We start from the raw sequence: 25365 nt of genomic DNA, 5'->3' as shown, positions 1-25365 counted from the left end.
TGGACCCCATGAGCACAAGCTGAACCGCAGAGGCTGGCCTGGAGCCCAGGTCAGTTTCACTACCTCCAGCCTTGATAAAGTAGGGAGAAGCTGGTCCCCCTCATCAAGAAGCTACAAAGACCTGGCCCAGGAGATGGAGAAGATGAAGGAGGATGAGAGGGAAGGTGGAACAGTTGCAGACCCAGCTGCCACCTCTTGCCATGGTGAGCAGCAGATAAGCATCAACAGTATGAGCTGCAGAAGCACCTGCTCTGACTTTCCACGTGTAAAAACGCTTCACTTCCACCCTCCAAATCTTGCGCAAATAGATCTCTTGTAGCCCACTCTAACCAGAAACATACATGGAAGGAATTCCTAGCCAAGTTGACATATTTTACAAAGCCACTACTACCGAGGTGTTTTTATTGTTGTTATTTCTATATTCGATGTTACTGTTGTCAAAATCGTAATCTTCTTCTCTTCAGCGAAGCAGAATATTCATTTTGGCTAGAAAAACATGTTTGGGGATAAGGGAACTGGCAAAAAAAAAAAAAAGAGGCTAGAAAGATAAGGTAGGCTTGGTCATGCTGAGCCTCACTAGCCACATTATGGAGTTTGGACTTGTTCATGGGTGAAATTGGTCTTTATTTTCCTTTCTTGTGTCTTTATCTGGTTTTGCTCTTAGGGTATGCTGGCCTCATAGAATTAGTTAGGAAGTGTCCCCTCTTCAATTTTTCTGGAAGAGATTGTAGAGAATTGGTATCATTTCTTCCTTAAATATTTGGTAGAATTCACCATCTGGGCCTAGTGCTTTATTTTTTGGAAGGCTATTTAAATATTGATTCAATTTCTGTAATAGATATAGGCCAGTTCAGATTATCTATTTCTCCTTGTGTAAATTTTAGTAGATTGCATCTTTCAAGGAATTGGTCCATTTTATCTGTTATCCAATTTGTGGGCATAGAGTTGTTCATACTATCCCTCTATTGTCCTTTTAAAGTCCATAGGATCAGTAGTGATGATGATGATCCTGCTTTCATTTCTGATATTAGTAATTTGTGTCTTCTCTAGCCTGGCTAGAGGTTTATCAATTTTATTGAGTTTTTCAAAGAACCAGCTTTGGTTTTATGGTTTTTCTCTACTGTTTTCCTGTTTTCAGTTTTATTGATTTCTCCTCTAATCTTTATTATTTCTTTTCTTCTGTTTTATTTAGGCTTATATTAGTCTTCTTTCTCTTGTTTTCTAAAGTAGAAGCTTAGATTATTGATTTTCAATCTTTCTTCTTTTATAATATTTGCATTTAATGCTATAAGTTTCTCTCCAAGCACTGCTTTTGCCACATCCCACAAATTTTGTAAGTTGCATTTTCATTTTCATGTAAAATACACCTCGTTTAAAATAATTTTAAGATTTGTCTTTGACACATGTATTGTTTAGATAGAACTATGTTTGTTTAATCTCCAAATATTTTGTGATTTTCCACCTTTCTGTTATGAATTTATAGTTTCATAATATTTTAAACAGTTGTATAGCATTTTGTTACATAGATATATCACAATTTATATAAAATGTTTTTTAGACTTTTTGCTGTTATAAAATAATTTTTTTTAATATTTTATTTATTTATTTATTTATTTATTTGGTTGTGCTGGGTCTTGGTTGCAGCAGGTGGGCTCCTTAGTTGCAGCTTGCCAGCTTCTTAGTTGTGGCATGCAAACTCTTAGTTGCAGCATGCATGTGGGATCTAGTTCCCTGACCAGGGATCAAACCCGGGCCCCCTCCATTGGGAGCATGGAGACTTAACCACTATGCCACCAGGGAATTCCCTAAAATAATTTTATAATTAATATCCTGACACATAAAACTTTGTAACTATAATGAAGTATGAGAAGTGTTATACTAAGGGAGGTTTAGGATGCTCAGATAACACATAGCAGGGAGACCTAATTTGGTCTAGGAAGCTCGAGAAAGCCTTCCTCAAAGAAAGCTATTTAAGCTGAGAGTCAAGTAGTTGTTATGGGAAAACTAAGTGGAAAATATCAGGCAAAGGAAGGCCTGGAAGAGGAGGATTGGAAAAGGTTGGAGTTGCAGGGGAAGAATAAGTGTGGAGAATGACTTGTTTCAGGAAGTGAAAAAGTGCATTTGCCTGGAACAAAATGTTTGAGGGTAGAGGAAGTGGCAAGAAAATGAGGCTAGAAAGGTCAGCTAGCTAACAAACCATATTAAAGGAATTCCCCCACTGCTGAGACCCCGGGTGGGCTCAGTCCTTGGTCGGGGAACTAAGATTTCCAAAGTCCAAAAAAAGAATTTTTACTTTATCTTAAGAGTAAAGGAGAATGCTACAGCAGTGTTAACACGTGTGCATTAGTATCAATAGTGTTTGTAACTAACAACCCTATATTAAAGCAAGAAAATGATGGGATTCAACTCGTAAAGCACTGAGAACAAGTACAAAGAATATAGAATCCCGGGGACTTCCCTGAGGGTCCAGTGGTTAAGACTCCTCGCTTCCACTGCAGGGGACATGGGTTTGATCCCTGGGTATGGCCAAAAAAAAAAGAAAGAATTTGGAATTAGAGCCCTACCACCAACTTTTCCTAGCCGTGTGACCTGGAGCAAGTTAATTAAACCTCTCTGTGCCACAGCTTCCTCTGGTAAATAAGGAAAATTATTTTTTCTTCATAGGGTGGTTTTCAGGAGTGAGAGAGAAAACTAAGAAAAGCTTCTGTCACAAAGGAGTTTCCTTTGATATTGGTCCCTTTATCTTATGGACACCTACCTTACCTCAGTGAACCAAAAAAAATCCCCTGTGCCCAGTATAACAATTTTAGGTCAAAGAGTTTCTTTTGCAGAGCTTTGCAATTCACAGTGTGGTTTAATGTACATTAATTGCCCTCAGGAAACTCCTAGATCAGAATATGAATGAGCTACAAAAGCAAGTGAAAATCTTAAAGGATAAAGAGAATCAACTGGAAATGACCAGTTCTCAGCAACGATCCAGAATTCAGCAACAAGAGGCCCAACTTAAACAACTGGAAAATGAAAAAAGAAAATCTGATGAGGTAAGAAAGCAAATAGGTATGCTTCTCAGTTTCCCTATTCCCTTAGACCTAATTGATAGTTAATAAGAGCTAATAATTATTGAATGCCTAGCACTTTACCCATTAAGTTTAGTCAGGATTCAGTCAGGAAAGCAGAATCTACTCTAGGTATTGCAAGCAAGAAGGAATTTAACACGGGGAAGAACATGCTTACAGAACTGTTGGAAGGGAGAGGTAGGGGTGAGTAGAAGGTTGCCAGCTTTCAATAAATCCAGAAGTTCAGAAATCACAGGGAAACCAACTCCTGCAGCACCAAAGTGGGAGATTTACAGGAACTCTCCCTGAAGCCCTTACAAAAGTCTCATCTGCTGTCTTCCCATTCATCTACCTGGTAGTGTTACCCAGATACTGGATTTGCCTGGTGGTAGGTGTTGAGCCAAAAGATACAGCCAAGCCAAAGGACAGGAGAAGGAAGGATTTGTTACTTTCAGCAAGTAAGAACACCAGGGCTCTCTCCCAAAGCCGTGTCTCCTTGAACAGCAAAATCGGGGAAGTTTTAAGCTAAGGGTACATGCATATTCATGAAGGAGCTTGAGGAGAGGAGAATTCAGCATAGAATTGGGGCAAAGGTCCACAGAGTCCAAGCTTTAGTTGATTGAAGTCATGAGGGTCAACATCATCATTCTGTCCTCCACCTAGGTGGGGGTCTTACTTCCTGTAGAACTCAAAGATGTGTATCAGATTGTTATGTATATCCCTTGAGGAGGAACTAGGACTAGATTTATCGCTGAACTATTGTTTCTTGACTGCTTTTCCTTTGTTCTTACATCCCCTCACTTCCCTTTAGACCATTAATTACTGAGACCTGTTCAAGGGCAAGCATCATGGCCAGGCTTAGATCACAAAATGGATTAGGCCAAAAATGGCTTCTGTCAAGAAAGCCATGCCTGGTTCTTTCTCCAGGGACCCCCTACCATATTTGCTTCGAGTGGCACTAGAGGAGAACAGTGGCTTTTCCTGTGCTTTCCCCCATGTTTTCCAAACTGTGTGCAGCTGTCTTTCATTTGCAGAAAACAAACTGGAACTCTGCTGTCAAGGGAGTTTGGGAAATGTTTTCAGACTCCCAACCTTGCAGCAGAGGGGACAGATTAGAAAAATAGGGGCCCTGGTAAGCAATGTCACAGTCCACTTTCTATAATCAGCTTCCAAACAAACCCTTTTACCCAATATTTAACCTTATAAACAATAAAAAGAATAGTATGCTTGAGAAGCAAGAAAAACTACAATTCTCCAGCCTGTGGAAAGAAAACCACATTCACAGAAAGATAGACAAAATGAAAAGGCAGAGGACTTTATACCAGATGAAGGAACAAGATAAAACCCCAGAAAAACAACTAAGTGAAGTGGAGATAGGCAACCTTCTAGAAAAAGAATTCAGAATAATGATAGTGAAGATGATCCAGGACCTCGGAAAAAGAATGGAGGCAAAGACCGAGAAGATGCAAGAAATATTTAACAAAGACCTAGAAGAATTAAAGAACAAACAAACAGAGATGAACAATACAATAACTGAAATGAAAACTACACTAGAAGGAATCAATAGCAGAATAACTGAGGCAGAAGAATGGATAAGTGACCTGGAAGACAGAATGGTGGAATTCACTGCCATGGAACAGAATAAAGAAAAAAGAATGAAAAGAAATGAAGACAGCCTGAGAGACCGCTGGGGCAACATTAAACGCAACAACATTCACATTATAGGGGTCTCAGAAGGAGAAGAGAGGAGAAAGGACCCGAGAAAATATTTGAAGATATTATAGTCGAAAACTTCCATAACATGGGAAAGGAAATAGCTACCCAAGTCCAGCAAACACAGAGAGTTCCAGGCAGGAAGAAATAGAAAATATGAACAAACCAATCACAAGAAATGAAATTGAAACTGTGATTAAAAATCTTCCAACAAACAAAAGTCCTGGACCAGATGGCTTCACAGGTGAATTCTATCAAACATTTAGAGAAGAGCTAACATTCACCCTTCTCAAACTCTTCCAAAAAATTGCAGAGGAAGGAACACTCCCAAACCCATTCTGTGAGGCCACCATCTCCCTGATACCAAAGCCAGACAAAGATACTACAAAAAAAGAAAATTATAGACCAATATCACTGATGACTATAGATGCAAAAATCGTCAACAAAATCCAACAACACATTAAAAGGATCATACACCATGATCAAGTGGGATTTACCCCAGGGATGCAAGGATTCTTCAATATACGCAAATCAATCAATGTGATACACCATATTAACAAACTGAAGAATAAAAACCATAAGATCATCTCAATAGATGCAGAAAAAGCTTCTGACAAAATTCAACACCCATTTATAATAAAAACTCTCCAGAAAGTGGGCATAGTGGGAACCTACCTCAACATAATAAAGGCCATATACGACAAACCCACAGAAAACATCATTCTCAATGGTGAAAACTGAAAGCATTTCCTCTAAGATCTGGAACAAGACAAGGATGTCCACTCTCTCCACCATTATTCAACATAGTTTTGGAAGTCCTAGCCATGGCAATCAGAGAAGAAAAAGAAATAAAAGGAATACAAATTGGAAAACAAGAAGTAAAACTGTCACTGTTTGCAGATGACATGATACTATACATAAAGAATCCTAAAGGTGCCACCAAAAAACTGCTAGAGCTAATCAATGAATCTGGTAAAGTTGCAGAATACAAAATTAATGCACAGAAATCTCTTGCATTCCTAGACACTAACAATGAAAGACCAGAAAGAGAAATTAAGGAAACAATCCCATTCACCATTGCAACAAAAAGAATAAAATACCTAGGAATAAACCTTCCTAAGGAGGTAAAAGATGTGTACTCAGAAAACTATAAGACACTGATGAAAGAAATCAAAGATGACACAAACAGATGGAGAGATATACCATGTTCTTGTATTGGAAGAATCCATATTGTGAAAATATTGGGCTATACTACCCAAAACAATCTACAGATTCAATGCAATCCCTATCAAATTACCAGTGAGGGAAAAAAGTGGAGCTGGAGGAATCAGACTCCCTCACTTCAGACTATACTATAAAGCTACAGTAATCAAGACAATATGGTACTGGCACAAAAACAGAAATATAGATCAATGGAACAGGATAGAAAGCCCAGAGGTAAACCCACGCACCTATTGCCAACTATCTATGACAAAGGAGGCAAGGATATACAATGGAGAAAAGACAGTCTCTTCAATAAGTGGTGCTGGGAAAACTGGACAGCTACATGTAAAAGAATGAAATTAGAACACTTCCTAACACCATACACAAAAATAAACTCAAAATGGATTGGAGACCTAAATGTAAGGCCAGACACTATAAAACTCTTAGAGGGAAACACAGGAAGAACACTCTTTGATATAAATCACAGCAAGATCTTTTTTGATCTACCTCCTAGAGAAATGGAAATAAAAACAAAAATAAACAAATGGGACCTAATCAAACTTTAAAGCTTTTGCAAAGCAAAGGAGACTGCAAACAAGACGAAAAGACAACCCTCAGAATGGGAGAAAATATTTGCAAACTAATCAACAGACAAAGGATTAATCTCCAAAATATATAAACAGCTTATGCAGCTCAATATTAAAAAAACAAACAACCCAATCAAAAAAGGTCAGAAGACCTAAATAGACATTTCTCCAAAAAAGACATACAGAGGGCCAAGAAACACATGAAAAGCTGCTCAACATCACTAATTATTAGAGAAATGCAAATCAAAACTACAATGAGGTATCACCTCACACGAGTTAGAATGGGCATCATCAGAAAATCTACAGACAACAGATGCTGGAGGGGGTGCGGAGAAAAGGGAACCCTCTTGCACTGTTGGTAGGAATGTAAATTGATACAGCCCCTATGGAGAACAGTGTGGAGGTTCCTTAAAAAACTAAAAATAGAATTACCATATGACCCAGCCATCGCACTACCGGGCATATACCCAGAGAAAACCATAACTTAAAAAGACACATGCACCCCAATGTTCATTGCAGCACTATTTACAACAGCCAGGTCATGGAAGCAACCTAAATGCCCATCGACAGACGAATGGATAAAGATGATGTGGTACATATATACAATGGAATATTACTCAGCCATAACAAGGAACGATATTGGGTCATTTGTAGAGACATGGATGGATCTAGGGACTGTCATACAGAATGAAGTAAGTCAGAAAGAGAAAAACAAATATCGTATATTAATGCATATATGTGGAACCTAGAAAAATGGTACAGATGAACCAGTTTGCAGGGCAGAAATAGAGACACAGACGTAGAGAACAAACATATGGACCTAGGTTGGAAAGCGATGATGGGAGGGGAGGTCGAGGGGCGGCGCTGGTGGTGGGATGAATTGGGAGATTGGGATTGACATATATACACTAATATATTTAAAATAGATAACTAATAAGAACCTGCTGTATAAAAAATAATAATATAAAATTTAAAAAAATGAAGAATAGTATGCTTTCCTCTAATAGGATGCACTGTCACTCATATAAATGAAGGTGAAATCGCACAACTCAGATTGGGACTTGAACCCAGCCAAAACCCACATTGGGACTTGAACCCACTGTTTTAATTGAGATCACACACCTGGCCTCAGGAATTAATGAAGCTGAGGTTCTTCTGTCTCATCTCAGAAAGAATTCAGTGGATAACAAAGTGATAGGTAAGAAATGGATTTATTTAGAGAGAAACATATTCCTTAGACAGAATGCAGTCCATCTCAAAAGGCCAGAGTGGCCCTGGGAGAAACTCACTCCACAGACAGAGTGTGGGCCATCTCAGAAGGTGAGAGGCCTCGAAATATGGCGTGGTTAATTTTTATAGGCTGGGTAATTTCATAGGCTAATGAGTGGGAGGATTATTCCAACTGTTTTGGAGAAGGGACAGGGATTTGTAGGAATTGGGCGACTTCCCACTTTTGGGACTTTTATGGTTGGCCTCAGAACTGTCACAGCACCTGTGGGTGTGTCATTTAGCTAATTACAACGAGCATATAATTAGGCTCAAAGTCTACTGGAAGTCAAATCTTCTGCCATCTTTGACCTAATCAGTTCCAACCAGTTTTTGTTGTATCCTCAACAGCTATGTCATTCTTTTAAAGGTTGTGCCCTGCCTCCTGTTTCATTGATACCCTTAACTTCTCAGAGTCCCAGCAGCATCTGTGGTCATTTGGGGATAATGTTAATTGCTGCTTCTTCAATCTCAATCCACATGGATATACTAACTTTAAAAGTTAATTATAAGTTAACTACCAATAATACAATAACACATGTTTTGCAAATAAGGTATAGGTTTGAAAAGCCACTCCCATTCCAGCTCTTGGTTTCTTTCCCATATTCTGGCTCTAAGAGAAACAACATCATATATCAATCAATGGTTAAAAGTTTAGACATCATCTTATCAGACATCACTGAACCTCAAAAGATGTTTTCACCTAGCCAGCATGATAACTACATCTTCCATAGGTCTTTCCAATGTTTTGCAGGTTGGTGTTTTTACTGGATAGTGGGATATAGGGTGAGACCAATGACTCTCATATATATGAGCTTTTCTTTCACTTTTCTTACTGTAAAATGATTTTCTTGATCAGAAGCCATGTTGGGTGGTAGTATATCATGACAAGAAATAAAGAATTTGGTAAGTCCACAGATGGTGGTCCTGGCAAAAGCATTGTGGACAGAGAAAGCAAATCCATATGTAAAATGGGTGTTTCCTTACTATGTATAAAATAGATAACTAACGAGAACCTACTCTATAGCACAGGAAACTCTACTCAGTGCTCTGTGGTGACCTAAATGGGAAGGAAATCTAAAAAAGAGTGGATATATATGTACGTATGACTGAATCACTTTGTTGTACAGCAAGAAACTAACAACATTGTAAATCAACTCTACTCCAATAAAAATTAATGAAAAGAACAAAAATAAAATGAGTGTCTCTTTCACTGAGGACAAATTGTTGTCCTCTGCATGGTGGAAGGGGTCCAGCATAATAAGCCTACTACCAGGTGACTGCCTGGCCCCCCAGGGGATGGTGCCATAAGAGTTGCTCAACATTGATCTGTGCTTTTAGCAAGTTGAGTGGATTAGCCTTGGTGACTCCTTATAAAATATATTCCTGCCCCCGTGCACTTTGTACGTGAGCCCACTGAGTGAGCAAACAGAGGATAGAAAAAGAGGCTAAGTGACATCCAGAATGTACTATTTTTTCCACCTGATTATTGAGAGCCACCTCTTCTGTGGAAGCCCTCTGCTGAGCAGAAACACATGTAACACATATATGTTCACACTCTAGGCCTGTGCTGTCTAATATTGTGTCACCTAGCCACATGTGGCTGTCTAAGTTAATTAAAATTACATAAAATTAAAAATTCAGTTCCTCAGACACACTAGGCACGTTTCATGTGCTCAGTAGCCACAGGACCACCATGTTGGAGAGTGCAGACATAGAACATTCCCACCGATTGGACAGCATTTCTAGTCCAGGCCCCTTTTCCAGGCCTCTTTTTCATCAGTCCTCCAATATTATTCTTTCCAAATCCCTGATCATCTGGCCAAACTATTAGAAACTTTCTATAAATTAGCATAGGTCCATGCCTCTGGACATCTCCCTTTCCAGGCAAAGTGAACACAAGCTTTGCCCACTGAGACTTCCCTTCCCTCTGGTCTTAAGGGCTACCCCTCAGTTGAGGCTGTATGCCACAGCAGCCCTACTTTTTTTTTTTAACATCTTTATTGGAGTATAATTGCTTTACAATGTTGTGTTCATTTCTGCTGTATAACAAAGTGAATCAGCTATATACATATACATATATCCCCATATCCCCTCCCTTTTGCATCTCCCTCCCACCCTCCTTATCCCACCCCTCTAGATGGTCACAAAGCACTCAGCTGATCTCCCTGTGCTATGCAGTTGCTTCCCAACTGCATATCCATTTTACGTTTGGTAGTGTATATATGTCAATGCTACTCTCTCACTTCGTCCCAGCATAGTGGTTGCTGCATATTGTACAGAATCATATGAACATCAGGCCTGAATTTATTCTTCTTTGGCTAACTGGTCATAGAGAACTCCCCATTAGGCCATAGGTTTGGGTTGAGAGAGGTGGTGATGCAATAGAAGTAAGTACCACTTGCTAATGCAGCTTGGAACCTTAAGGACCTGCTCGGGCTCAGTATTTTACATAGCAATTCTGTTTGAGGATGGAGTACTACTGCACATGCCCAGCTCGATGCTCAGTGAATAATAGAACACCTCATTTCAGGAAGGACAGCTCAGGTTACTCGATACGGCCAACCATTCAGTCTCCACCAGGGCCAGTCACAAGCAAGGACCTTTCTCAAAAGGCAAAGAGATATTATGGGAGGAGAGATGACTTTCCTCCCAAGTCATAACATTAAACTACAGTTTTCCAGAGGCTCTATATTGCTTCCTCAGCTGCCATGGAAACTTGGAGCAACTTTGGGTCTGCTGGGTCAAAAAGCCCAAGTGGCAAAGCAGTTTGCACCACAGCCTGTCACAGCACAGATCTTTGTCTTGCTTTGGGCACCACTAAAACCATATGGCCTTGAAGGTTGCTTGATAAATGGGTTGAAGGCAAAGGTGGTATAAGTTGATTCTAGACTCTGAAGAGGCATTCCAAGCACTTGGCCTTTTCTACCATCAGTAGCCCTCACGCCTCAGGTCAGAAAGCCAACAAAGAGAATCTTCTATTCCAGATTGTCTAGTTTGACTATACACTCAAGAATTGGGGAGAGGGCTTCCCTGGTGGTGCAGTGGTTGAGAGTCTGCCTGCCGATGCAGGGGACACGGACTCGTGCCCTGGTTCAGGAAGATCCCACATGCCGCGGAGCGGCTGGGCCCGTGAGCCATGGCCGCTGAGCTTGTGCGTCCGGAGCCTGTGCTCCGCAACGGGATAGGCCACAACAGTGAGAGGCCCACGTACTGCAAAAAAGAAAAAAAAAGAATTGGGGAGAAATCACTGAGGAGATTCACAAACCCACTAGGCCCATCATGAAACCTACACTGAGCCAATGAATCACTGCAGACCTACTCTAAGACACTCTGTGTGTTCAAACTCCATTTTCCACCTTACTTCCTTAAGCCCCCACTCTGAATTGTGAACCTCAGTCTCATTTTGGGTTCCAAGGTATTAGCGTTGACTGAGAACCACTTTACTGTATGTAATTCCCCCAAAGTCTAGATAGTTCCCTTTCTCCAATGCCCAGTCACCTGGGTAAAAGGCCACAGGCCTCTTTGGGGAAGGCTTGGGAGAAGATCACATGCTTGTGGCAGCGTCACACACAAGGTTCTTCCTGAAGCCAACCTAGCAAAAGGACCCTGGGTCTGAACTGACTCAAGTCTGGGGATTGAGTAAGAGGCCATTACTCTCCACTATTGTCATTCAAATTGGGCCTCTGTTCACCAGACCCAGGTGCATTTATATATTTATTCATTTATTTAAAAATACAACTCAATTAAAACTTTAATAGGCTGTTCATCTATTTTAGTCCTGTAATCACTGTGAGCAATTAACTACAACCAAAGATCGCTACGAGTCAAACCATTTGGTTAAATCTCTGGCCCTATTATCTAATAAGAGTAATAATGCCCACCTTGTATCAGGGGGTTAAACATTGCCACTTGATCTCCGACACGCTGCAGTACCATCATCCCCACTAAAATCAGGGCTTCAGTGTTGGCATCTCCCATCATCATCCTCAGTAGGAGAGCATTTTGAGGAATCTGGAGCTCCCCTCACCAGTGTATTTGGCAAAGCCTCGGGGAAAGGAGTGTCTTCTGAGTGACTTGCGGGTCATAGTGATGACTTGGTGAGCAGGTCGCCCATGACACATCTACTCCAAACTTCCGATCTACTTAAGACTTTGGCTTCTTTCCTCTCTTATACCACTGTTGGGTCCAAGTTTCAGTCCACCAAGCAAGCGAACTATTAAAGTCACGTTAGACATTAAAATCAACACATTAAATCCTGAATCTCTGGTAAGCGCATCCATGTCAATAAATTCAGCCTATTCAACATTATATTCCTTTCTCCCTAGTATAAAGCCCTACGAATACAGTCCTACCTGTATTCCTCAGGTTTCTGCCAATTTAATTTGGCAGAATCTTTCCATTCTTTCAATATGACAGTCCTCCTAGGTCAGTCCCTATACTCAACCCCCTCTCCCCAGGATGGGCTGGGATCTGACTCTAGTGGTAGGATTGGAGGCAAAGAGAAGCGGTAGTGGTATAGGGTGGGTGTTAAGAATAATAGGTATCCTTGCACAGGTAGCTGCCTCAGGTGGAGTCAGTAGAGTCCTCGATGCAAGGGTGGTTAATCTGAGACAGCAGGACTGCTTATGCTGCTAAGGGGGGCTCAGTAGGATTTCTAGGTCCAAGGTGCTCAAAGTTATTGGAATCCTTTCAGATGTTCTCATTCCCAATTCTCAGATTTGCATGTATTTCCAAATGAAGCTCTATTTTTCACATAAGAGATGTGGCAAGTCTACGAAATCAACTTATGCTGCAATTCTGCCACCTACTTGATGAAATTTGGGTTTTGGATATATTGACCTGCTGCCTACATGAAGGATGTGCTCCGGGTCTCTGAGTATGCCTTGTTCCAATAATTAAATCCCAAGCTGGACATTTTCTCCTCTTCGGCTCATTAACATGGTCAGGTGTGGCTCGCCACCCCACACTCTTTGGAGTTGTCAGTGCCTCTGTAACTTTGTAGCAGTCCTGTGGTCTGCCAGAGCACTTCACCAGAGGCAACTACATTATAATTTAATCGACTTTTTTGTCATGGATTGCTAGTATTAGTGACAAGATTAAACTGCCTTCAAATCCGACCAGCTCAGACACTAAGTCCAGACTCCCTGGAGCCACCTGTAGAACCAAATACTTTATTAGTCAGGGTTATAGGTCAGGAAAACAGCTTTCACTCTACTTCAAGCTGGAAGACTTTCTATATGTGGAATTAAATGCTCACAAATCTCCTGGAAAGGTTGGGGGAACAAAAGTCAAGGAAAAGACCTATCGGCTTCCAGGAATTCTGGAAGTGCGAAATCACAGGAAACTACTCTGGTTTCCATACGCCTCTTTCAGCAGAAAGGCGTTGCCAGTTTCCATTTCGTCAACATCAAACCTGTATTCAGCAGAGTATTCCCATTTTTTAAAATGTTTTTCAGTATCTCAAGAGCAACCAGGAATTGTCAGAGAAGCTGTCTGGGTTGCAGCAGGAGAAGGAAGCTCTACGTGAAGAGTATGGGCAATTTTTGAAGCAGCTTGATGTCCATGTGAGGTAAACAAAAACAAGTTCCCTTTAGAAGACTGAGCTACTCCTTAGGGAGCCAGAGCAGGGGATGCTGGCAGAAGTGACCTTTCAAGAACGCCAAGACCGTTTTCCTTCATTCCCAAAAGTTCTATCTATAGGGCTTTTCCTAGGGAGATGTGGGGCCTCATTTCTTCCCAAGAGAGGGAGGGGGAAGGGAATTACTGTTTATTGAGCTCTAGTGGTATCTAACATCTTGCTCTTCCCCAAATATACCCCCTCACTTGCCTTCAGCCTTCTTTTTCCCTTGCGTGCTCTCCTCGGTCTGGACCACGCTCTCCCTATGTCAACTCTTCATTCTCAACCTAGGAGTCACCTCCTCAAGAAGCCTTTCTCGACACCTCCGGCCTGGGTTGAGTGAGGTGTGTCACTCTTTGTGTTCCTGTAGCCCTTTGTACATGGCTCTCTGTAATTATTTAAGAACTTGCCATGTTGTTTTGAAATAACGTGACCTGTCTTCCTCACCAGACTGTAGGTTTTAAAGGACATGGGCCATGGTCTTACTCATCCTTTTATCCACAGTCCCTGGTATATAACAGGTGCTCAATAAGAATTTATGTTCGCAAACTACCTGCTCTTTCTTCCATTCCCTGGTCATCATCCTACCAGATTCCTCCTGCTCTCCTCCTCTCTGAAGTGTAGCTTAGTAGTTCAGAGTATGGACTCTGGAGCCATATTGCTTGGGTATAATTACTGGTTCTACTGAGAACTAGCTGTGACCTTGGGCAAGTTAAATAACCTCTCTGTGCCTGAGGTATCTCATCTTTAATATGGACAAAATAGCCATTTCTATGGCATAAAGTTGCTATGAGTGTTAACTGAATGAATATATGTCAAGCGTTTACTTAGAACAGTGTCTAGCCCACAGCTGTTATTATTATTATATCTACTTATTTTTAGTTTTTCCCCATGACCCACCTCTCTGCTCCTAGCTCTGCACCCCTCTACTCTATTCTTTCTATAGGTTGAAGTTTCTTATTCTCTTATGTTCTCACTCACCTACTGTGTTGATGGTAGTTATGATAATGATTTAAAAACCATTTTCTGAAACTCCAGACCTGTGGTGGAAAAGCAACACTGGGTTTTTTTTGTTTGTTTTTTGCGGTACGCGGGCCTCTCACTGTTGTGGCCTCTCCCGTTGCAGAGCACAGGCTCCGGATGCGCAGGCTCAGCGGCCATGGCTCACGGGCCCAGCCGCTCCGCGGCATGTGGGATCTTCCCAGACCGGGGCACGAACCCGTGTCCCCTGCATCGGCAGGCGGACTCTCAACCACTGCGCCACCAGGGAATCCCAGCAATACTGTTTTAATCAGTGTATTTCATTCCTTGACCAGTGGTCAGCGCCAAGCAAGAACTTTAGCAAAACAGCTCAGGTTAATTCTAGGCCTGCTGGAATCAACCCTCACAACATAGCCCAGATTTAGTTAGAATTACCCACTGGTCCTGTGATTGATGGTTTTTTTCAAAGTAACACATAAAAAACCATTTTTGTACATATATTTTTCATTTTAAAAATTATTTTTATAGAGTAAATTCCTAGGTGTGGAATTACTAGTCCAAAAGCTGGAGCTATGGATCATAAAATGTATTATCAAACATTCAGGAGAGGGCTTCCCTGGTGGCACAGTGGTTGAGACTCCGCCTGCCGATGCAGGGGACACGGGTTCGTGCCTCCGGCCGAGAGGATCCCACCTGCCACGGATCAGCTGGGCCCGTGAGCCATGGCCGCTGAGCCTGCGCGTCTGGAGCCTGTGCTCTGCAGCAGGAGAGACCACAACAGTGAGAGGCCTGTGTACCGCAAAACAAGCCAACAAACAAAAAACATTCAGAAGCATTCTACCAAAATTTTCTGCCGTCAGTTATATGAGTAGCAATTTCACCACATCCGAATTTGCATTGGGTGCTACTTTTGGTGGGGGAGGGCTCTGATGAAATTTTCCCCAGTGTTCTTTCTTTTAATTGAGGTATAATTTACATATACACAGATTTTAAATGTACAGTTTGATGAGTTTTGACAAATGTATATGCCCATGTAACCACTAGCCCAATCAAGATACAGAACATTTCCATTATCCCTTGAATTTCTCTCCTACCTTTCTGCCGTCAGTCTGTATCTCTTGCTCCTCCACCTCCTCCCAGGCATCCACTCTTCTGATTTCTGCTTCTCTTAGAATTTCATCAAAATGGAATTATACTGCGTGTAATCTTTTGTGTCTCACTTTATTTTTTAAATAAATTTATTTATTTATTTATTTTTGGTTGTGTTGGGTCTTCGTTGCTGCACGTGGGTTTTCTCTAGCTGTGGTGAGCAGGGGCTACTCTTTGTTGCAGTGCGTGGGCTTCTCATTACAGTGGCTTCTCTTGTTGAGGAACACGAGCTCTAGGCGCGAGGGCTTCAGTAGTTGTGGCACGCAGGCTCAGTAGTTGTGGCTCACAGGCTCTAGAGCGCAGGCTCAATAGTTGTGGCTCGTGAGCTTAGTTGCTCAACGGCATGTGGGATCTTCCCGGACCAGGGCTCAAACCCGTGTCCCCTGCATTGGCAGGCAGATTCTTAACCACTGCGCAACCAGGGAAGTCCTGTGTCTGACTTCTTTTGCTCAACTTATTCTATGATTTTTAATGCTCATTTATAGACATTTCTTTGATGGCTAGTGAGGCTGAATAGCTTACCATATTATTTGTCTATACCCTTTAGGACAGTGGATGCTAACCCTAGCTGCACATGCATGGGCCACAACATAGATTAATTAAATCAGAACCTGTGAGGGTAGGGCTTAGGGATCAATACTTTTCTAAAATCATCCCCATGTGATTCTGATGGGCACCTAGGGTTGAAAACTACAACTTTAGGAAAGAAAATGGAAGGGATTGTCAAAACTCTAGGTTCATTTTTGTTTTCATTCCCCTGATCCCACTCCTGACCTTTACAAACAATGCTTATTTTTTTCCGTGTTTTCCCAGCTACTCTTCCAGAGGAACAAAGTCCTTGCCTTTTTGAAATAAAAATAAATGAAAGACCATCTGGTTTTATATAAACATAAGCAAAAGTCGTCCTTAAATTTTAGAACATGAGTATTGTGATGTCTTATTGTACAAATTAACAAAGCCAAACATAAACTTAGAAAATCCGCATGTTCTTCGGGCAAGTTGGCCAACAGAACTTCTGGCTAAACTAATAGGTGTGTCAAATAACCAGCCTGCTGTGGAAGGGAAGGCTCTAAGCTCTCCCCAGCTGTACTGTATCCACATACTCTTCACACCATGTAGCACTACTGAAAGAAGCCTGAATATCAAGCATAGAAGCCAGTTAGGTCAAGTATAATACATTCACTTGATGGAACATAATACAGCTGCAAAAGATGGTGGCCATGAAGACTAGATAACAGCATGGGAAAATGCTATGATACAGTAAATGAAAAGAGAATAAGATAATTTTAATGTAGACAGTGTTTTAAAAAAAGATGCTTATAAAAAGACTGGAAGGAAATACAATATTATAATACTGATCATATGGAAGTTGGGTTTTTTCCCCAAATTGTCTATAATCTTTAAAAAATAAATTAATATTTTAATAGTCCAAATGGCAGGATAAGAGAGACAGAAGCTGTCTGGCATGGAAGCTGCAGATGTGGGTTTTAATATCCCAGGGCAGAAAGGGTAAAAGCAATTCCAGAAATACATGTTGTGTTTCAAATGATGTCAAAAATCAGAGGAACTGTGAACAGCTGGGAAACTCAGAGAACAACAGGTGTACTGTTAGATAGTGTTAAGCCTCTGAAGCTATGGACCAGAGGATGCTGAAACCCGGTGATATCTTTTGCCAAGCTCTTCCTAGTATAAGGGAAAATGAGAACATTTATGAGATAGAAATATCTCCCTGTAAATAACATAAGTCACAATCTTCAAGAATAGGCACCTCATATTATGCAGTGGGTGCTGCAAGGGCCACAGAACTGAACAGGTCTAAGGCAGTTTTATGAACCCAGGTATCTAGAGCAACTCCATTAATTAGGATGTAGGTTGAGTTGCTGCAGCAGAGACACTGAATAAGAATGTCTTTATAAAGGGAGGGTTTTCTCTCTTACCTAAAAGTGCAGGATGGATATGGTAACTCCATGTTTCCGAAGTCTAGACTCCTTCCTTGTTGTTGCTCCAGCATCTTTAGCACTTAGCCACATAGTTCAGGTGGTTCACTACCATATCCACATTTCTTCCAACAAGAAGGGAGAAAGAGGAGACAGCAAGGGCATTCCATTCTCCTGGACGGCACACTATTTCCACTCCGGCTGTTGGCCAGAACTTATTCCCATAGCCTCATCTAACTGCAAGGAAAGCCAGAAAATACAGTTCCTATTTGAGCAACCAAGTGCCAAGCTAAATCCAGGGCTCTAAAATGACAGAAGAAGGAGAAAGTGGATTGGGGACAATCCCCACAGTCAGTCACTGCCACACGCACTGACAATCTGGTGACAAGGCCTGGTATGCATGTCTCTGGCCTACCAGAATTCAAACTTCTCCACTTGGCATCTGGCTAACAGCTAGATTAATCTTCTAAGGGAACAATATACAAAATGATTCTTTTTTTAAAATTTTAATTTAATTTTTTTGGCTGCATTGGGTCTTGGTTGCTGTGCGCGGGCTTTTTCTCTAGTTGCAGCAAGCGGGGGCTACTCCTTGTTGCGGTGCGCGGGCTTCTCATTGCATTGGCTTCTCTTGTTGCAGAGCACAGGCTCTAGGCACGCAGGCTTCAGTAGTTGTGGCTTGTGGGCTCTAGAGAGCAGGCTCAGTAGTTGTGGCACATGGGCTTAGTTGCTCCGCGGCATGTGGGATCTTCCTGGACCAGGGATCAAACCCGTGTCCCCTGCATTGACAGGCAGACTCTCAACCACTGCGCCACCAGGGAAGTCCCTACAAAGTGATTCTTTTATTTGCAATCAGCAAGTAGGAGAGAGAGGGGAACTACTTTGGAAAATGGAAGAGTCTTGCAAAAACACATTTAGAGGTAAGATATAACTTACAAAAACATAAGACTCTCTTGGAGTAGCTATTCCATCATAGTTTGACTAGAATTAGTATCTAAATAAGTCTGCTTTGCTCTTCCCCTCCCATCTGGTTCCTTGTTTTTATGTAAAACAAAATATCTCGTCAAGAGAAATTGACAATATCCAGTTTGCCTGGCTTTGCTGGTATTATAGAACTGGGGCATAGTGGGAGATCACAGGCTCTGGAATCAGATTCTTCTCCGTAAAAATAACTTCCCTCTGTGTCAGGAGTCTTCAAGACCATCCTCAGGTCTGGAGATTCATTAGGACTTACAGATCTTAGGAAAGGTTTTACACTCATGGTTATGGTTTATTACAGTGAAAGGATACAGATTAAAATCAGCAAAGGAAAAAAGCATGCAGCAAGAGTCCAGGAGAGACAAGATGCAAGCAAGCTTCCCATTGTCCTCTCCCAGTGGAGTAGTACGGGCAGTGCTTAATTCTCCCAGCGACGTTGTGTGGCAATATATATGAAGCATTCCCAGCCAGAAAAACTCACCTGAGCCTTGACATCCAGGGATTTAATCGGGGATTAGTCAGGAGGACAGAGAGCTCCTGGGATTGACCTTAACTACTTAGTCTCCAGTTCTCCAAACCCTGAATAGTCAAACTGATCCAGCATGGCCCAGGACCAAGGTGAACAAAAATGCATTCACCATGAATCATTTTGTTAGCATAAAATATCTGGTGTGGCCCAAAGCCACCGGTATACGGAGACATTATTATCAGGCAGGATATTCCAAGGGCTTAGAGGTTGTCTCCCAGGAGCCAGTCAAAGACTGGAAACCCAGGCCCACTGAGTTTACTGCACAGCATCTATCTCCTGGGTCATAGAGTGAGGACATCACCTTCACAAGTTTGCTTTAAAAGCACGCGAGGTGTCTTGTGAAAAACCTGGAGCACACGTTAGTTCCCTTCACCTAGTTAGGACTTCCTCCAGTTTGAGTGTCAGAGCCCCAGACAGTTGACATAGGCAAACCGCCCAGCATCATAGGCCTGAATGACTGTGCCCTCCCGTGCCTACACTGACAGAGAGCAGATGCTTCATTCCTTAAACACTTTTCCTTTCAGTTAAAAAGGCATTATTCAAATCTCTAGGCATTCAGGGAAATCAGAGGCTAGAGAGAGCATTAGAATACTGTTTTGTTTGTTTAGTGTTTCTGTTTTTAAGATATCAGGATGTAATTGACCACAGATAACAAAAAAACCTGACTAATATATTTAAACAAACTTTTTTTTTCTTATATAACAAGAAATCTGGAGGACGATGATTATGGAGATTGATTCAGCTGCTCAGTAGCATCCTTAAGGACAGGCTCTTCCCCTCCTCCTCTGCCATGCTTGGCGGGCTGATGGCTTTGTCCTTAGGCTTCACACCTCATGGTTACAAGGCAGCGACTGTAGCTGCAGGTAACAGCCTCGGCAGGAGGGCAGCCAGAGAAGAGAGAGACCTTTGCTCAAATTCTCAGCTTTTCCTGAAATGCCCAGCAGGACTTACCTGTCTCACACACCCAATCCCCACCCCAACCCACCCTGCACACATGTGGGGCCCACCCACCTTCCTTGAGATCGAGGGATCCTTATGGATACCTAAATGATGTTTTAACAGGAATGAAGAAAGGCCATTCTGCCCTTACAGCCTGCCACAAGTAGTCTGTTTACAATGAAACAGAAGTAGTGAGGAGGTCCCCCAAGGGTTTCTCCCAAACTTTAGCCTGCATCAGAACCCCCTGGAGGACCTAGTAAAACACAGATCCTCCTCCAGACTTTCTTATTCTGTAATTCTGGGATAGAGCCTGAGACTTTGCATCTCTAACAAGTTGCCAGGTGATGATGGTGTTGCTGGTCAGAACACAGTTTGAGAACCATTGCTATCGGCTTAGAGCAAACCTAGTTTAGGAACATTAGCTAGAGCAATGGTTTTCAGTAGGGGATAGTTTGCCTTCCAGGGCAAGGAGACACTTGGCAATGTCTGGAGACTTTTCGGGTTGTCACACTGTAGAAGGTGAGTGGAGGCCAAGGATGCCGCTAAGCATTCTTCAAAGTACAGGTCAGCTCTCTACAATAAAGAATTATCTGGCCCCAAATGTCAGTAGTACAGAATTCCTGGTTCAGAGTGATTTTGTGTTATTAGACCTCTTAGGTTTGATCTCGGAGAGGCAGCAGTGAGCGGTGGCGCGAAGCTAGATCTTAGTTCCCTGCCCAGGAATTGAACCTGGGTAGCCTGTATGAAAACCAAAAATCCAAGCCACCAGACCCCCTGGCTCTTGCCCCCAGTGAAAAATGCATTTCTCACGGAAGCAAAAACTGTAAAAACAGATACAAAGTTTATTATTAGAGACATACCACAACAGCAAGTTGGGAGAGCACACAGAGAAACAGTTTGTTTCTTTAAGATAGAAGCAAGGCAGAGATGCACACCCGGAGAGAAAGGGTGTGGGCATCCCCCCTAATGAGGAGTGCAGTAAAGAAGCGGTTAAATCATTTACATAGGGCAGTTCTCCCGGGTCTTTATTTACCTTTGGCCAATTACCTGGTTTCTTTTCCACACCTGACCTGCCCTAGCACCCTTCCCAACATGCGTGCGCAACTTTTTTCCAAGATGGATTCCAGCCCAGAGGCCTATGGGCCGCCTTAACATCACATATTATCGGATGGTGCCCCCTCCTTTTTGACCCCCCAAGGAGGCTTTCTGCACACATGTAGTGTCTCCCTTGCCCCAAGGATGGGAAATGTATGACCTCTTGTTCTTTTCCTCAAATGGGGTTTAGCCCCTCTCTGTCCCTGCCATGACTGTTATCTTAAGGCATCCACAGGAGACAAAGCCTGGCTGTTTACCCCGTTTCTGCTGTTACTTCCATTTCAGAGAGCAAACAGGAGGCTGGCTGTAAATGCCTAACCTGGAGCCCACCTATCTCCTGTCTCAGGAAATGCAGACAGAAGGCTAGTTACTTGTAAGTGTCCGGCCGGAAGCCTACCTTTTTCTCCCCCCAAGAAATGTGAACAGGAGGCCAGTTGTAAATGGCTACCCTGGAGCCCATCTATTTCCTGCCTTAGTTTCAAAGTGAAAGTTCTTAATTTTTAATTTGAAGCACTTTCTGAGTAACAATATTCTTATTTGGAAAGCACAATCATCTTCAGAGCAGTTTGCCTAGTGGTGGTATGCAGGCTTTAATCTTTTTCTTATTTACTCAGGATGAGCTGTTGTAGTAGCTTGAAATGGTAACTCAGATTTTTGTTGTCTTTTTTTTTAATAGCAGGTTTATTGAGATATAATTCACATACCATACAATTCACCCATGGAAAATGTACAAATCAGAGGCTTTTAGTTGTACATCCATCGCCACAATCGATTTTAGAACATTTCATTACCCCAAAAAGAAACTCTTTAGCTATACCCCCCCAGCCCCAGGCAATCACTAACCTACTTTCTTTCACTCTATATTTGTCTCTTCTGGACATTGCAACTGAATAGAATTGTAAAATATGTGGTCCTTTGTGACTGGCTTCATTCACTTAGCATAGTGCTTTCAAAGTTCATTTCATGTTGTAGCATGTACCAGTACTTTATTCCTTTCTGTGGTGGAATAATGTTCCATTGAACAGATACTCCATATTTTGTTTATTGATTCATCAGTTGATGGAAACTTGGGTTGTTTTAACCTTTTGGCTGTTGTGAATAGTGCTACTATGGACATTCGTGTAGAAGTTTTTGTGTGGACAGATGTTTTCATTCCTCTTGGGTATATACCTAGGAATGGAATTGCTAGGTCATATGGCTCTACGTTTAACCATTTGAGAAACTGCCAGGCTTTTTCCATTTGCCATTCCTACCAGCAGTGTATGAGTGTTCCAGTTTCTCCACATCCTTCTCAGCACTTGTTATTATCTTTCTTTTTTATTTTAGCCATTCTACTAGGTGTGAAGTGGCATCTCATTGTAATTTTGATTTGCATTTTCTTTATAGCTAATGATGTTGAACATCTTTTCATGTGTTTATTAGTGGTAAGTCAAATCTATGTCAGACTCGGAGTAAGGGTCTTGAGCAGAGACATATAGAATTGGCATTTAAAAGTCTAGACTCAAGGCAAGGACTGAGAGCAAACCCACTTATCTGGAAAATAGACAAGATAGAAATAGTGGGTTATATCACTGTCCAAGGGTGTAGCCAAGAACTAGAAAATTTTAAATTAATGACTGAATCAGTGGAGCAGGATTCCGAATTGTTGGATGTCAGGGATCAGAAGTCAAGGAGTTTCCTGAGTTGGGGATGATGGAATCTTGTGTTATTCAGGACATTGTACTTGGTCCATTCTCCCCACTTGGGGGGCAAGAAGTCCTACAGATGTGAGGCAGGACAAGTCTCCATCTGTGGTGCCAGGCCCTGACAAAGCAAGAAGAGGAAACCCAAGAAAGGTGCATACTGAGGAGGCAAAGTAGTTATCACTGTGTTCAGGTGCACCTATATTTAAATTTGCTTTTGTAGAAACTATAACGAGAAGCATCACCACCACAAAGCCAAGCTTCGCAGAGTCAAGGATCGTTTAGTTCATGAAGTAGAACTCCGAGATGAGAGAATCAAACAACTTGAAACTGAGATTGGAGCCCTGCAGCAACAAATGGAAAAGGTGAGGGGAAAAGGTGGAGAGCTCACTGGTGATGCTGGTGTGGGTCATCTGGAGGAAGCCCACTCGTTTTTTTTTTGTTTTTTTTTTGCGATACGCGGGCCTCTCACTGTTGTGGCCTCTCCCGTTGCGGAGCACGGGCTCCGGACGCGCAGGCCCAGCGGCCATGGCTCACGGGCCCAGCCGCTCCGCGGCATGTGGGATCCTCCCAGACCGGGGCACGAACCCGTGTCCCCTGCATCGGCAGGCGGACTCCCAACCACTGCGCCACCAGGGAAGCCCCCACTCATTTTTTAATGTGTTTGTGGCCTCTTCATAGCCCAGGTTTCCATTTCTTTTCTTTGCACCCTTTTTCAATTTGAGTAACTGTTTAAGCCCTGCCCCAAAGTGTGTAAGACTCATAGTGATGCTAGATCAAATTAGACACTGAAAATATTCTGCACTGCTGCTTAGGACTAGTGTCTTGCCTTCAAATGAGAGTATCTTCTTTTTTATTTATTTATTTAAGAGACCCTATTAAGTAGGCACTATCATTATCCCCATTTTATTTTATTTTATTTATTTATTTATTTATTATTTATTTTGCGGTACGCGGGCCTCTCACTGCTGTGGCCTCTCCCGCTGCGGAACACAGGCTCCGGACGCCCAGGCTCAGCGGCCATGGCTCACGGGTCCAGCCGCTCCGCGGCATGTGAGATCTTCCCGGACCGCGGCACGAACCCGTGTCCCCTGCATCGGCAGGCAGACGCTCAACCACTGCGCCACCAGGGAAGCCCGAAAGTATCTTCTTAATCACCCTGCAGCAGAGACTTCCAGACCACCCTCCATAACTCATTCCTACTTTATGCAGCCTTCATTTTGCCTCACACTTCTGTCAGTTTTAAATGGCAGTGAAAACAGGTGACCCCTATTCTTTTATCAGTCCTTGACTAGAGCCTTCAGGCTGTTTTCTAGATATCCCTGGTTTCTTTGTTTGTCTTGTCGCCCCTGTGTGACTTTCTAGTATGTGGGTAAGAAGGAAATGGGACAGATGAATGGGATCAACTGACAAATGGCCTTGAGAGCATTAAACTACATCCATTCAAAATGGAGAGCAACTGACTTGGCCAGGAATGTTTTCCTTCTGGAGATCCCCAGCCCATTTCAGAATTTTGAAAACATTGTACTCAGTCTTAAATTACTCATTTCTTCACCCAACAAATTTTCATCATACCACCACTATGTGCCAAGGATACCAAAACAGTTGATGTAAATTCAGTTATTCCATGGGCTGTTATAGCACTCCAGGGTAAGAATCCTTAGATTACACACAGAAAACATTTGAGGATTATAACAGATGGGTCACCATTGTTGTGTTTTTAGTTTTAAAAAATCCTCTTGATACTCTAAACTGTAGTAAAAAAGGAAAATTTGTTTGATTTTGCAGTACCCTCCTATTTTGGCACTAATTCATCCAACTTTTAAAGACTCAGATCCACAACTAGGAAGACAATATAGAAAGTATAACAGAAGAAAGTAGCAACCCTGGTTCATGGGCCCCCCAGAAGTATCATCAACCTATTCTGTATTACCCATTCTTCCTTGTGATGCCTGCCTTCCACTTCCAGGCTTACATGGCAAAACCAGCCTCCTGCTTTCAGCAGGCATGTTTCCTGACTGTACTGTGTTCCAGTGTACCCCCAAAATCCACGTCTACCCAGAACCTCATAATGTGCCCTCATTTGGATGTAAGGTGTTTTCAGGCATAAACAGTTAAAATGAGGTCATACCGGCTTAGTGTGAACCCTAAATCCGATATGACTAGTATCGTTATAAGAAGAGGAAAAGACACACACAAAGACAGACACAGGAGAAGAAGGCCATGTGATAATAGAGGCAGAGATCGGAGTGATGAAGCCACAAGCCAAGAAACACCAAGGATTGCTAGCAACTACCAGCTAGGAGAGAGACATGGAACAGATTCTCCCTCAGTGCCCCCAGAACTACCCCTGTCCACACCCTACTGGCCTCCAGAACTGTGAGAAAATAAATTCTTGTTGTTTTAAGCTGCCCAGTTTGTAGTAATTTGTTACAGCTGCCCTAGGAAACTAACACATCTGCCCCAAAACCACAGGCCTCCATGAAATTAACTGGAGACTGCAAGTAAGCAGAGGTGAGGAAAGAGTGGTTGGTGTTGGCCTCGGACAGACTTGTACGCAAAGTCTAGCCCTGCCGCTTGATAGTTCTGTGACCTTGCCCGAGTCCCTGTGCATCATTTTCTGCCTCTGTAAA

The 25365-nt window shown here is 42.3% G+C and overlaps 1 protein-coding gene across 1 annotated transcript in view; it reads left to right on the top strand.

The window, feature by feature from the left end:
* Positions 1 to 25365, top strand: part of CCDC30 (coiled-coil domain containing 30) — a 90888-nt gene that overhangs the window by 54778 nt on the left and 10745 nt on the right. The window contains exons 8-10 of the mRNA XM_007453026.1: positions 2879 to 3041; positions 13285 to 13397; positions 22956 to 23097. Coding sequence (XP_007453088.1) covers positions 2879 to 3041; positions 13285 to 13397; positions 22956 to 23097 — 418 coding nt within the window. The remainder of the gene's footprint in view (positions 1 to 2878; positions 3042 to 13284; positions 13398 to 22955; positions 23098 to 25365) is intronic.

The sequence above is a fragment of the Lipotes vexillifer genome, unplaced genomic scaffold, assembly GCF_000442215.2.
Source record: "Lipotes vexillifer unplaced genomic scaffold, Lipotes_vexillifer_v1.1 scaffold683, whole genome shotgun sequence".
NCBI classification, from domain to species: Eukaryota; Metazoa; Chordata; class Mammalia; order Artiodactyla; family Lipotidae; genus Lipotes; species Lipotes vexillifer.
Note: the sequence above shows the minus strand (reverse complement) of the source record. Positions and strands in the feature narration are given on the sequence as shown.